Source organism: Thermothelomyces heterothallicus (assembly GCF_042370625.1).
Source record: "Thermothelomyces heterothallicus CBS 202.75 unplaced genomic scaffold P884_scaffold_6, whole genome shotgun sequence".
Lineage (NCBI taxonomy): Eukaryota > Fungi > Ascomycota > Sordariomycetes > Sordariales > Chaetomiaceae > Thermothelomyces > Thermothelomyces heterothallicus.
The window spans coordinates 1163234-1176141 of record NW_027192567.1 but is presented as its reverse complement, the minus strand read 5'-3'; the positions used below and the strand labels follow the sequence as shown (position 1 = coordinate 1176141).

At 56.6% G+C, this 12908-nt stretch overlaps 5 protein-coding genes across 5 annotated transcripts; 3 read left to right on the top strand and 2 right to left on the bottom strand.

Annotated features, from left to right (window-relative positions):
• The first annotated feature begins 402 nt into the window (after window positions 1-402).
• On the top strand, window positions 403-2065 carry P884DRAFT_220456 (uncharacterized protein). Its single transcript, XM_069439452.1, has 2 exons — window positions 403-1114; window positions 1177-2065. The coding sequence occupies exons 1-2, from the start codon at window positions 723-725 to the stop codon at window positions 1703-1705; spliced, it is 921 nt and encodes a 306-aa protein (XP_069299437.1). The 5' UTR covers window positions 403-722; the 3' UTR covers window positions 1706-2065.
• A 1901-nt stretch (window positions 2066-3966) lies between these two features.
• On the top strand, window positions 3967-5827 carry P884DRAFT_328471 (uncharacterized protein). The gene is made up of 3 exons (XM_069445596.1): window positions 3967-4744; window positions 4910-5076; window positions 5163-5827. The coding sequence occupies exons 1-3, from the start codon at window positions 4314-4316 to the stop codon at window positions 5657-5659; spliced, it is 1095 nt and encodes a 364-aa protein (XP_069299436.1). The 5' UTR covers window positions 3967-4313; the 3' UTR covers window positions 5660-5827.
• Window positions 5828-5932: 105 nt separating this feature from the next.
• P884DRAFT_268406 (uncharacterized protein) lies at window positions 5933-6834 on the bottom strand (the record flags this gene model as incomplete). Its single annotated transcript, XM_069442193.1, has 2 exons — window positions 5933-6551; window positions 6644-6834. The coding sequence occupies 2 exons, from the start codon at window positions 6832-6834 to the stop codon at window positions 5933-5935; spliced, it is 810 nt and encodes a 269-aa protein (XP_069299435.1).
• Window positions 6835-7043: 209 nt separating this feature from the next.
• P884DRAFT_268405 (Mur ligase) lies at window positions 7044-8258 on the bottom strand (the record flags this gene model as incomplete). The annotated part of the gene is made up of 1 exon (XM_069442192.1): window positions 7044-8258. One exon carries the CDS (start codon window positions 8256-8258, stop codon window positions 7044-7046), a length of 1215 nt encoding a protein of 404 aa, XP_069299434.1.
• A 1227-nt stretch (window positions 8259-9485) lies between these two features.
• P884DRAFT_290896 (uncharacterized protein) lies at window positions 9486-11104 on the top strand (the record flags this gene model as incomplete). The annotated part of the gene is made up of 3 exons (XM_069444080.1): window positions 9486-9496; window positions 9696-10206; window positions 10264-11104. The coding sequence occupies 3 exons, from the start codon at window positions 9486-9488 to the stop codon at window positions 10864-10866; spliced, it is 1125 nt and encodes a 374-aa protein (XP_069299433.1). The 3' UTR covers window positions 10867-11104.
• Between the last annotated feature and the right edge of the window lie 1804 nt (window positions 11105-12908).

The following is a 12908-nucleotide window of genomic DNA, read 5'->3' as shown; positions in this document are numbered from 1 at the left end:
CTCAAACCCCGATGAGTCACGCCTGTGGCTGCCTCAGATCGTACGTGTAAGGGTGTGTCAACTCGGTCTTCTTGGTTCTCCAACTAGTCCCCGCTGCCTGCCGCCCAAGTAAATACTAAAAAGACGCCGTGTGCACGCTTCTGGGCTCATTTTGCATAATAGGTCGAATGCAGGACGAAAAGGCCTTGTTCCGCTTCTCTGCCCCAAGTCTGAGGGAGTTTATCTCAAATAACCGAAACAAGAGAAGGTGAGACAACCGACAACCTTTCCTTCCATCGGCATCCGCCAGGCAGAGCTTAGTCACGTGGCCTTGCCCACGCAAGCTGCACCTGCGAAGTGGATCCAGACAAGCGCCCCACTTTCGTTTTGCCCCTTGCTTGCGCCTTAGCTGAGCCTCGATTTTGGGCTTCCACCTCAATTTTCAGGCCAATCTTCTTCTAACCTCACGCCTTCCTCAATAGGATCATCGACCGTTCACCCGAGGCAGGAAGCTCCATCATTAAACAACCGATCACGCACTTGACGCGTCTCTGCGGCAGGCTGCATACATTCTTTCCCAGCCGAGCCGCTTGACGTTCCGAAACGCAGAGACGGCCATTTCTTGACGTGTATTTTACCTCGGACTCGTATCGACACTCGCTTCATCTCTACTCCAGCACCGGCGCAACCGGTTTATCGAGTCTCTACTTGCGGTGCAGTGCACCGCGATCTCTTCGGAAAATATGAGTGTTGTATACGAGCCGCGGAACTTCATCCACGACGGCAGCTATCCGCCGATGGATGACCATCACGACCCGTCCCCGGAAGCCGACCGTTTTACCGACCCCACCGATGCCGTCGTCAATGAGCTAGCAACGACGGTAGCAACGTTTACCGCCCCGCACTCGCAGTTCGTCGACACCGCCGAGACTCGGCTTGACCTTCCGGCCGCGCCTCCCACGACCGCGACGTCGCCTCCCAAAGAAGAGTCGCCGAACGCGACGACGCCTCAGCGCATCAAGGCGATTCCCAAGCCCGACCGCGAGGTGACCAGGAACCTAGAGGGCAAGTTCATCTGCACCTGGCCGGGCTGCTCCGAGGAGCCCAAAGAATTCGTGCGCAAGTGCGAGTGGAAGTAAGTGCACAGTTCACGGGCCTGGAGATGCTTCGGTATGGGCATGCTGATTATCACGACAGTAAACATATGGATAAGCACGATCGACCCTACAAATGTGGAGCAGCGGGGTGTGAGAAGCTTCCCGGCTTCACGTATTCCGGCGGCCTGCTGCGACACGAGCGCGAGGTCCACGGCAAGCACGGCGGGCCCAAGAACTCGTTTTATTGTCCACATCCGAACTGCAAGCGCCATTCCGGCAAGGGATTCTCTCGCCAGGAGAACCTCAACGAGCACCTTCGCCGCGTGCACACCCAAAACGGAACCGCGCTGAACGGCACCGAGGGCGAGACGGACGACGGCGCGAGCGACAACGCGGTGGCGAGCGGCCAGAAGCGCAAGCGCGAGGACCGGAGCGAGAACGACGGCGACCTGCGCGAGGAGATCAAGCGCGTGCGCCAGGAGAACGAGGAACTGCGGCGCCAGGTACAGGCGCAGACTCAGCAGACGGTCATCATGATGCAGAAGATCACGGCGCTTCAGCAGGCGCTCGAGACGCGTATGCCGACCGCCGTACCGACCGCTCCGATGGCGACTGCGACGATGATCTAGGAAACATCCGGCGCGGGCTTCGTTGCCAACGGCCTGCCCAGCGAGGATCGTCATTACGACTTCGAGAGTTCCTATCCGCCACCCTGAGTGCGGCACATTTTTCTCGACATCCCGGGAGCCACAGACTTGGTTTCTTATCTCTACTACTCTGATTTCTTCTATTTTTTCTCTCTTTGTTTTTGAACGCACATTCGGCTTCCTTAGCTTGCACGTTTGCACCAATGATTCCCCTCTCTTTCCATGGCCGAGTCTAACGGCCGTTGAAACGAGAATTGCATGGATCAGGAGTTTGGGGTTCTCCACGATGGTTTAGCTTATGATCGGTATATTGTATCACGGATATCAAGGTTTTGAAGGGGGGTGGGGGGGGGTGTGGCGTTCCGGTCAGGCACTGCGGGAAAGAACACCGAAACACGGTTTTGACGGAGGACGTTCTATGAGATACAAAGGGCTTCAGCGCGGGGACAGACAGGATCTGGGATAGAGGCACACCACACTCAGCCTTGCCCGATGTGTGATGATTACGCGGTATAGATGCGAACCTGGGCGGGAAATTTGCTGCACATGTCATCGCTGAGCTTGGAGAAGACTGGCATTTTCCCTCCGAGGTTTCCCCCAAATAGGGTTATCATGCATCTTGCTCGCAGTCTTAGCTACTAGTAGGCATCAAAAAACATATACCCTTCTAAGATACCCTTCTAAGACCGACATTTGCGTTAAGCAAAGCATGTGGCCAACTCCGTTAGGCTGCGGGATGGTTTGTCGACAAACTACCCGTCTTCCCGTCGTCTCGAACATGAGTTCAACGTCATTGGGCTCGTTGTAACGCGAGGCTAAAATAACCCCTGCTTTCCGTGCCTGCTGCCTGCAGCCACGCCGATCCCTGATCGGTGACACGGCGCTATTGACGAACCCGGTACGTAGTAAGTATGTCTGTATGTACAATTGCCTGAGGCAGGGAAGTTGGTTGCCTCAGGGCCAGAACGGCTTGCCCACTCAATCAAGTCACTGTTGCTTACATACATGGGCCGCATTCGTTTCCGAATCAATTGGTTATGGAAGACCACCGTGAGTGAAGCGTGATGGCTGAGGCTTTGCTTCTTCACCAGCGGCTAGTTACCCCATGTAACTATACACGCATGTACGTACGTAAAGTACCTACCTGCGGCGGTGCGCTTCTAATGGTACCTTCTTCTCTCATTCCGTACGCCGTGATTGCCTGGTTACGTGCGCTGGACAGCGCTGCACTGACACGAGTGTGGTCATGAGGGATGATGAGTATGAACGACGTGGACCTAACGCTGACGACTGACCCTTAGCCGAGATGATGGCTTTGGTTCGTTCCCGTCCGCATTGCGCGTACATACATATATACATACAATTACAGCCCACACGAAAAATGGCTGAAAGAAAACGGCACTTCTGCCTGGGTAGGCGCAGGATCTTCGGGACGGCAGTGCTCTCAAGTGGGAGAGACGGAGGGCTGGACGGACGAGTTTGACCACGAGACCACCACTGGTGAATAGGTAGGTGCTTGGCCCCCGGTTCGATATAGCGCCGTTCCTAATCTGCGACGGCAAGGCTAGAGATGCACCGAGACGTAACACGATGGGCGACGGGGCAATCACGCTCTCCGATCTTGGAGGGGTCTCCCTTCACGAGAATGACACCGGGGCTAGGGCGTGGAAGAGCTTGAAAATTATGCTCCGCAATGCCTTTTTTATGCCCTCGCAAAGCTCAAGTGTCTCACGATGACCACAAACTCGACAACCAGTTCCTGATGGTGGGTAACATCGTCGTGGTCGTCTTTGACCGCTCGTTCAGTGGCTCGGTGCAATAGCGCGACGAGGGACTTGGATGTTCTCACTTTCTGCGAAGAGGAAGCTGCCCGGAGCAGCCCAACGGCAGCCGTAAAGTAGAGTACAGTGACCGCGTAACGGTCCGGAAACTCAAATATCAAATGACCAGCACCAACCATGTGTACGAGGCTGAGCGGGTTCCAAAGGTGATGGGTTGGCTGGGTAGGCAAGCTGGCTTCGATCCGGCGTAAAGAGCCGGGGGTTGGCCCGGGAATAAGGAAGGTAAAGTACGAAGTACGGATACCGTTGTACACTACGGATTACCGGACCTCGGGAACCCCGCTGTACATACCTATGTGGGGACCGCGGGGTATGCATGGTCAATGGATTCCGACCCTGGGGGGTTCTGTGTCAGGTCTGATGACAACCTGATGATTGTAGAACTTCCAGGGTACGGGATACACCTTTCTGAAGACAGACGTGAAGCTGTTGGGAACCGGACTCCGTTCGCACGCTTGCACGGCGTAAGCATTCCCAGCGAACCTTGGTAGGTAGAAAGAAGTCGGTCAACCACACCCAAAAAGGAGATAACCAGACCACAACAACGCCATTCTCGAACCTCTCCTCTCATCAGATCCACCCTCCCGCTTTAAGACATTCCATCAAGACCAATTCATACCACTTGATCCTTGCGAGGCATTGACAAATAAGAATATTCGAACAACAACAACAACAGCGACAACGACAACGACAACGATTGTTTTATCACAAGAGAGAAAAAGAAAAAAAAAAACCGAAGGAGAAACGAAATGTCTCTCAACACCTCCGGCCTCCCTCCGCCCCCCTCCGTCTCCCGCACCACCGTGCAGATGGCAGGCCTGCTGGTCGACGTCTACGGCCTCGCCGAGCTGCCACCCGCCGCCGCCCGCGTCTCCTGCCTCTGGCTGCACCACCCGCGCACCCGGAGCAAGGAGCACATGGCCGACATCGCCGCTCGCTGCGTCGGCGCGTGGAACGCTCGTCGCCAGCAGCACTCTGAAAATGAGGATGATGGTGGTGGTGGTGCGGGAGAGCAGCGGCAGACGCGCGGTTTGATCGCGCTGGCGTACGACCAGCGGAACCACGGGACGCGCAAAGTCGACGAGCGGGCCAACGGGAGCTGGCGCGACGGAAACCCGATGCACGCCGTCGACATGTTTGCGGTGGTGCAGGGCATGGTGGCGGACCAGAGGGGCCTGTTGTAAGTCTCTTGCGCTCTTTTTTTTTTTCTCTCTCTCAGGGATCGCGCAAGGGGAGGGGGAAAGAAGCGTGCCGTGCCGTGCCCGTTCCGTGCCGAGGTGAGATGAGGTGAGGTGAGGTGCGTCGCGTTTTGCTGACGGGGTTTGTCTTCTCTCTTTTGCGGCAGGGACCTGGTCGAGGGGTATCTCTTCGCTGGTGATGGGGGTAGGAGGAAGATTGACCACCACCTCGCGCTCGGAGTGTCGCTCGGCGGGCATAGCGTCTGGCAGTTGATGTTTGCCGAGCCGCGGGTCACCGCCGGTGTCGTGATCGTTGGTTGTCCCGATTATATGAGTAAGTGACGGTGCGCCCGGCCGCCTCGGTTGATCTGGGTGTTTGGGAAATGGGGGAAAAGGGTAACGGGCTAACGAGCTCCCCAGACCTCCTTTCGGACCGCGCAAGGTTGTCAAAGCTGTCGACATACACGGCCGATGATGGCGGCGCGTCCTTCCTTGGTAGCAAGGATTTCCCCCCCTCACTCGTAGACGCGTGCAAGAAGTTCGACCCCAAGGCCATCTTCTTCGGAACCGATCCGGTGCCAGACATCACGGAATCATCATCGAAGTACCATGGCTCCGCATTACAAATCATGCGAGAGCGTGTGCGCGGCAAATCCTTCTTGCTCTGTTCCGGAGGCGAAGACAAGCTGGTTCCCTACCGTTGCTCCAAGCCGTTCGTGGACTGGTTCAGCCAAGCGGGCCGGTCCTGGTTCCGAGAGGAGGTCCTCTCCCTTTCGGTCAGCGACAGAGTCTACTCAGGAATCGGGCACGAGTTCAGCCCAGACATGATCAGGGATTCGGTGCAATTTATCGTCGGCACTGTCGCCAGCGTAGACTTAAGGCCGTCAACGCACGGGCAAGGCTCTTCTAAGATTTAATGCAAGAGGGAAGGGCCGCACAGGGTACCTAAGGTTTGTTGTATGAGAGAATAGCACACAGTCGGTTGCTGTGAAGAATGTTTCTTTGGGGGCAATTAGTCCGCACTCGAGGAGGGGAGGGACGAGAGTCTCGATTGTATCCAACACCGCTCGCAGCGGCTGCCGGAGGCTAAGCCTATCTCAAATGTTGGCACTTCTGGCAACTGGCAGCTATTCAACCGCTACAAGCTTTTGGACAAGTCCGTCAACAAGACCCCAGGATTAAACCGTCTTCTACTTCGACTCCCCTCCCCAGGGCATCTTCACCCCCGGAACCAACCCCTCGTGGATCCCGTCCCAGAGCCACCTAGTGGCAATCCCGCTCCGCTGTCTCTCCTCGTCACTGTCAAACAACGGCTGCCGAGTTCCCCAGCGATTCCGTTCCATCTTTTTCCCCATGAGCTGACTCCCCACCCCGTGGGGATCATCCGCCCACTGTCCCAGCGCCAGCTGCACGCCTTTCATCGCCTCCCTCTTCTCGTCCGAAGCCCCGGACGACGCCGAGCCCGCCGGCTCCACGCCGGGCGGGTTGATCCCGACGAAGGCGACCTTCTCTAGCGGAAACCCGATCGCCGCGCAATGGCCGTCGACGATGCGCTCGCGCTTGAACTCGTGACTGACAATGGTCACGCGCTGCGGCCAGACGGCGTGCCGCCGCCAGAAGGCGATGATGGACAGGAGCACGTTGTCGTACGAGTCCAGCGCTCGTTCTTCCAGCAGCGTGCGGGACTCGGGCCCCGGGTCCGGCGTGGAGGGGCCGCCCGATGGCAAGAGGCCGAACCACTTGTTGGCACGGCCGAGATTGTAGTAGCTCCGGGCTTCCGAGAGGGAGACCTGCTCGCGTGTTGCGCCGCTGCGTCTTGGGGCGTAAGCGTGGACGACAGTTTTTTGGGGAGGGGGGGGTGGGGGGAGAGCGATGATGGTGGAGAAGTCTGACGAACTCACCCGGAAAACACCAACGTGGCGTCGCCGTCTTGTTGGAGGAGTCTCACACCAGCTTTGATGTGCTCGATGAAGGTAGGCGTTTCCCCTCGCTGGAAGCCCTCAATGAGCCACTCTGCTTCGTCCCAACCATTTTTGGGGCCGCCGATCCAGACTGCATGTCCGCAAACGATAATGAGGTGAGTGGGAGCCATGGTCGGGAACGTGTTGTGGATGGAAGCTTGTGGTCGGGGATACATTCGCCGCCACGCCGGAGAATTGGCCGCGGATATAAAAAGGGAAATAAAGTCCGAATCATGTGATATCAGAACTCGGACAGGACCCAGATGGTATCCAAGCACTCATTCATTCACCTGTCCAAGGGGACGGGCGCAAGCAGAGCTCTACTCCATCTCTTGGCGCTTCACGAGTCCCGCAAAGCCCTCAAGACGCTTGACACTAGGTAAAGGCTCCCGGAAATAACCATAGGCCCATCTTTGGCAACCTGAGACGCCCATCTCATCGCCCCCTTAACATCATCACCAGCATTGTGGACGGTCGCTTCCTGTGCGCCATGTCGAACAGCTAATCCGAGCAATTCAGCGGGGTCCGCAGGCTTGATCCACGGCATTCCGTCGACGGGTCCGAAACGGACAGCCGTGACTTGGTCGCCGGGTTTGAGAAGCAGAGAGAAGATGCCATCCATGTCCTTCCCCTGTGTAGCGGCCAGAACCCAGGTAATGGGCTTGTCTCGGGAACGCAGGTGCTTTTCCACGTACTGGGCCAAGACTTCGGCCGATTGAGGGTTGTGGGCTCCGTCGAGAAGCACCTCCTGCTGCCGGCCCGTGATCTTGGAGATGACAAGTTTCTGCAGCCGGCCCGGCCACTGCGCATGTCGGATCGCCGGCAGGAAATCAGCGAGGGGCTGCTCATGCCCGGGGCGCGCCAGGCAAAAAGCCCTATGTGCACACGCCAGGTTCTGTATCTGGTGGGGCTCAAGCTTCTCGCCGGCCACGGCATCGGTAACACCCGCGGCCGAGGCGTAATGAAGATCTGCCCCAACCGCCCGAGCATGCTTTTCCATCACACTCAGGACGGATGGCTGGTTGCTGGCATCTACCACACAGGGAACGCCGGGACGCATGATGCCGGCCTTTTGAAGCGCGATTTCCTCGATTGTGCTGCCGAGGAAGGATTGGTGGTCAAGCCCAATTTTGGCGATGACGGTGACCGCCTTTTGCTTCAGCACATTTGTGGCGTCGAGCTTGCCGCCTAAGCCAACTTCGACCACCCCATACTCGACCTTCTGGCGATGGAAGATTTCAAACGCCGTCGCCGTCAGCAGCTCGAATTCCGTCGCGCCAATCTGACCGTCCCTGTCCCTCTGCTTGACCACCTCCTCGGCGTCCCGAAACACAGCTTCCGGCACGGGTCTGCCGTTGATGGCGATGCAGTCCCAACGATCAATGAGATGAGGCGACGTGAACCGGGCGTGTGAAAGGCCGCTGGCCGAGAGCATTGCCGAGAGGTAGGCGCATATTGAGCCTTTGCCGTTTGTGCCAGCCACATGTATGGCTTTCCATGTCTGCGGCGTGTGCTGGACGAGACGGCCGACGCGGGCAAGTCCCAGATCGATCATGTTGCTCGCGGCTCTCTGTATTTTCAAAAGCTCCTTGACCGACAGCAGGAAAATCTTAGGATTCAATCTTCGAAACTGACCGGCAAAAAAGCAGACTGCGCCAGAAGCAAACAATCACGCGTGACCATTTCTTTGTCATACGGCAATTGGATGTTTCGATCTAGTTTACCTTGGCATGTCAAAGGTGACTCAAGTTCTTCATTGGCGATAATGTTATCTTGTTCCCGCCAAGACAAGTTCAAGCTTTCGTGGTCCTGTCGATTTTTGGAAGCCGTTGCTCCTGGCATTGATCGGCAGCAGGGTTGTCAATGCACGCCTTCCTAATTGGCGCAAACCCTCCACCTTGGTTCCCGGTTTACACTACACCTCCTCCAGGATTCTGAATCCTAGCGTGGTACGTGGGTCCTGCGCCAAAAAAGCCACAGGCGGCAAGTACCGCGCTAGGATTCAAAATCCTGGAGGAGGTGTACTAGGACTACGGAGTTACATACCTCGTCCTGAAGGTAATGTAGTTACCTGCCTGGTGCGCTTTTGTTACATTTGCCTTTCAGAGTATGTACGGAATACGTACCCTACGGATTAAGGAATAGACATACCTTACTTCCGGTACTCGAGGGCATGCATACGCACATCCAAAACAATCGCCAGCCATTAATTACGGATTATTTCTCCAGGCTTGTTAAAGACAAAGTCTGCATGAAACACAAAAACACAACAGAAAAAGAAGAATCATAAATTGAGCAAATTTTTCAATATGTGCCTTCACTTCAAAAACATTTAACCATTTCTTTATTACATGATGCAAGTACTGAGAAACAAGTTGGAGATGGGAGCTGTAACACCATTTTATGTACAACGTATTGAAACTTCTCAGTCACTGCAGTCCGCATGTGTATCATGTGTATGATCCGTATCCGTACATAGTTACCTTGTCACGGCACCCCATCCCGCGGCCCACTCCGTCAAGGGGCTGGGGCCTCCGGGCCTGCAACCGCGTTTTGAGCGGCCCTCCACAAAAGGAACTCCGTCGCTCCCCATCCATTTTTCCTCTTCCTTTCATTCGCAACCCCACGCAACAGACGCGCGAGGGTCAAGCCGAGAAGCTTTGACGCATTCCAACACCACATTCTCATCCATCGTTGAGTCGCACTGTAATTCTTGCAGTCGCGAAAATTTGGCATTCGTACGCATCTCCTTCTCATCAGCGCCTGAGCAGAATCGAACAAGATGGGTCTTCGGTAAGTTCCCGTCGCGTTTCCAGCCCGCGCTTATCCCACTGGATGGGGCCATTTTGCCATCGCGCACCAACCGTCGCGCGGTCGCAAAAAGTTGTCGCATCAAGTTACTTGACGTCGCGATCGCGAACTCGGAAGCCCCAACTCGGATCTTTTCCATCTTGGCTAGGTCGCTTCTAACATGCTGCGCCGTTTCAATCAGATTGTACCAGGCACCGGTTGAATCGGATAGTCAATCCAAATTCAAGGCGGATGATAGATCGGCGCGGTCGCGGTCTAGTATTCGGCGGGCTTTAGATCGCAACGAGGACCGAATACGCGAGCGGCGCCGTCGCCTGCTCGCAACCGCCGCGGCGTACAACAGCTTCGACGCCAGGCGCGGACAAGCATCGACGGACCTAGGTTCAGCCCCTCCCGCGACAACCGACAGCGCCGGGACGCGATCGGGCTCGGAGCATGGTCGCCGCATGATGCGCGATGCGAACCGGCGCAGGGCCCTCTTCGGTGACGGAACTGTCACAATCTTTGGCGAACCTTGGGCGCATCTGCATGCCGAACCGCACCCGGGCCCGTTTCGCGACGATGGTCACGTCCTCTTTCCCGCACTCTCGATGGCGGTCGAGTCCGACTTCTTACCACCTCGTACTCAAGCCCGCCCCGAACCGACATATGCGTTGTCCAACATGAGATCTACACAAGCCTCCAACCATCCCGTAAGCATGGTCCCGGCCCCTGTCCGGAGGTATCGCTCTGGCGCTAACATGATGTAGTCCCGAAGCACGTCGAGACATCAACCCCGGCCTCTCTGGTCCCGCGTGCATAGGCACAGCACTCGGCTGGACGGCCTACGGGATGATGTTTCTTCTGGCCGAGCGAGCCCCTGGGCAGTGGACGCAGACGGCTTGGGCGACCGTAACAGGAGCCTCAGCCCGGAGGGCGACACAGACTGGGGCACGCTGCTCACCACCCTGACACCGGACCCGCAGCCGCCCAGTGTCGGATCCTCGTTCGCATCCGCCTCGGCGTCGGCCGCGACCACCCAGCGCACTGCGGCGCCCACCTCGTCCAGGACGTCGTTCACCACGCCGGATACGGCGGAGAATTCGTCGTTTGAACATCCGTGCGAGTCGGGGTGTGACAACTCCGACACGGAGGCCGACGAGGAGGACGAGATGGATCCGGTGTCCATCTCGGGTCTGAACTCTCTCAGGCGTTCCTCTGCCCTCCGTGGGGATAGCGACGACCCTGTGGAGCTGCTCGGCGGAATGCAGAGGATAGTCCGCAACCTGGCCCGGCGGGAGGATATCCCCGACGAGTGGTGGGCGGATGCTGGTCTTAGCCGGACGCTGTCCCGCGAGGCGTCTAGAAATTGATTTTTTTTTTTTTGGTTGGGAGAGGGGGGGATGCGCCTTGATCATGGAAAAGCGACAGGGTTCGCGAAACAAAGCAACACGGAGTTTGGGCATCCTGGTTTTTTAAGGCGTTCTGGGTTCAACGCAAAGGGCTTCTGGACTGTATCTCATTTTAATCTGACGGTTTATACGATGAGGGGGAAAGGCTTAACAGGAAGAAGGGCTGGGGTATGAAGCGCCCTGTCTTGTGATATTTGGGGGTGGGGGGCGGGAACCATCTGGCCGTAAGGCAGTCATGAGTCGGTGGGAACATTCAGCAGCTGTCCTGGTCTGACATGAAAGGAGGACGGGGCGTGTTCAGGCGTCAGTTTTGGGCTGTTATGGCCTGGAAGTGTAAGATTTGTGTAGGAAGGTTTCGATGAGAGTCGGGGGTTCTTCCGAGTCCCCTCTCCGTTCGGGACTGCGTTGGCAAAAATGATGCTCGCGGCACAATTTCGCACATGTATCGACGAGAGAACTCCACCTGTTCCTGCCGAGGGTTGTTGTGTTGCGTGTTGCGTTCCGACCTTGACCTTAGGGGACTTACCTTGGACAAACCAACGGAATGCTACCATGGTAGGGCGCAAGGGCCAGGGGGGGAGGGTAGTGATGGGGAGGTGCTCCCCCACCGTCTGGCTGGGGGTTCTAGGGACCGCCTTGCCGGCATCTCACAGGGCTGGCCAGGGGCAGTGCAGCCCTTAATTATTCGTATGGGCGTACATACATGCCCCGTACCAGGCGGAAACGTAAACAAGGGCAGACGCAGAAACTTGCATACATGTAACTACGAAGTACTTAAGTACCTTTTGAAGAAGAGAGTTGGGATGAATTGAACCCTCAACTGTTCGGATTCATTAGTGTACTCGTTACTCCGTATCGAGGTAATTAACGGTTTTGGATTATCCAAGGAAACCCCTGCCCGAACAAGGAAACCTCGCAGCTGAGCCAGGGCACATCTCAGTACCCGAAACATCCGCCCTTGCCGTGTTGCTCAAAACATGCCTAAAGATGGTTTTTTTTCTCGCAACAACAACAAACTGGGACACCACCTTCAATGGGCCATGTAGCTGTCTGAGGTACGGGACCATAGGTTTGCATTGATGCACCTTCATAGAACAGTGTAATCCGTCTGTACGGATTGCCTGTACATATGGTGCATGGTCGCTGTGCCTTCATCTGCTGCGAGATTTGCGCGTCAAGGGGTTCTCGTAGTGCTGCTGCTCGGGCAGCTGAAAAAAAAAAAAAAAAAAGGAAGTTCTAGAAACGACTTGTTCCTCAAGCTGCTACGGATACACGCATGCTCTCCTTAGCGAAGAGTGCCCGAGTGCCTGCACGCCCGCTTACTTCCCGTTTCCCTTAGCTTTTCAGCTCATTTCTGTCTTTAGTTATGTTTTGGCTTGCACCTGTTCCAGGGACGGCCCGGGGACGTGATTTCGGGCAGCCCTTGCACTTCGTGGACCCCTGTCCGAGGTTACGGGAGGTGAGGTGATCGGCCAATGCCCCGCGGCCCCCAAGCCCAGTGCCTGCTGTTGTAGGTGCCGCCTTGGCCCTGGGCAACGAGTTGAAGCACACCCAAAACATTTGGATGGGAAGCCGCTAGTTGCTTCCCGCCTGGTGCCTACCGGGCGTGCCTCCCTTCTTTTCGACCGAAACGCTACTTTATCCCAACCGATGATCCATCTGCTTTCCCTCCCGACCGTGTTGACGTTTTTTTGTCAAGCAACATCGACGCCCTCGGGCCCACATCTCGGCGTTGACCGAGTCTCCACGCGGGGCAGCAGCACAAGCCAGCTGAACATCCCTCTCCTCGGGACATATTTCGCGACTTCGGTCGCTCAGCGAACTTTTTCTTTACCCTCCGTGGTTCTGGGCGAGCCTCAGCTGGGCGTGTAATGACCAGCGGGTCGCCAAACCCCGGATTTCGACGCGGACACGAGACGGCTCGTCTCGCACGACGAGGACGATTACACGCTCGATCGACGACGGTGCCAACGTCCCACGAAATTGACGTCACTACCGGATAA

Excerpts from the sequence above, each read along its gene's own strand:
- P884DRAFT_220456 (XM_069439452.1), top strand. The coding sequence starts at position 723 with ATGAGTGTTGTATACGAGCCGCGGAACTTCATCCACGACGGCAGCTAT. Across the intron at positions 1,115-1,176 it reads GTGCGCAAGTGCGAGTGGAA|TAAACATATGGATAAGCACG; the intron begins GTAAGTGCACAG and ends TTATCACGACAG.
- P884DRAFT_328471 (XM_069445596.1), top strand. The coding sequence starts at position 4,314 with ATGTCTCTCAACACCTCCGGCCTCCCTCCGCCCCCCTCCGTCTCCCGC. Across the intron at positions 4,745-4,909 it reads GCGGACCAGAGGGGCCTGTT|GGACCTGGTCGAGGGGTATC; the intron begins GTAAGTCTCTTG and ends CTTTTGCGGCAG. Across the intron at positions 5,077-5,162 it reads TGGTTGTCCCGATTATATGA|ACCTCCTTTCGGACCGCGCA; the intron begins GTAAGTGACGGT and ends CGAGCTCCCCAG.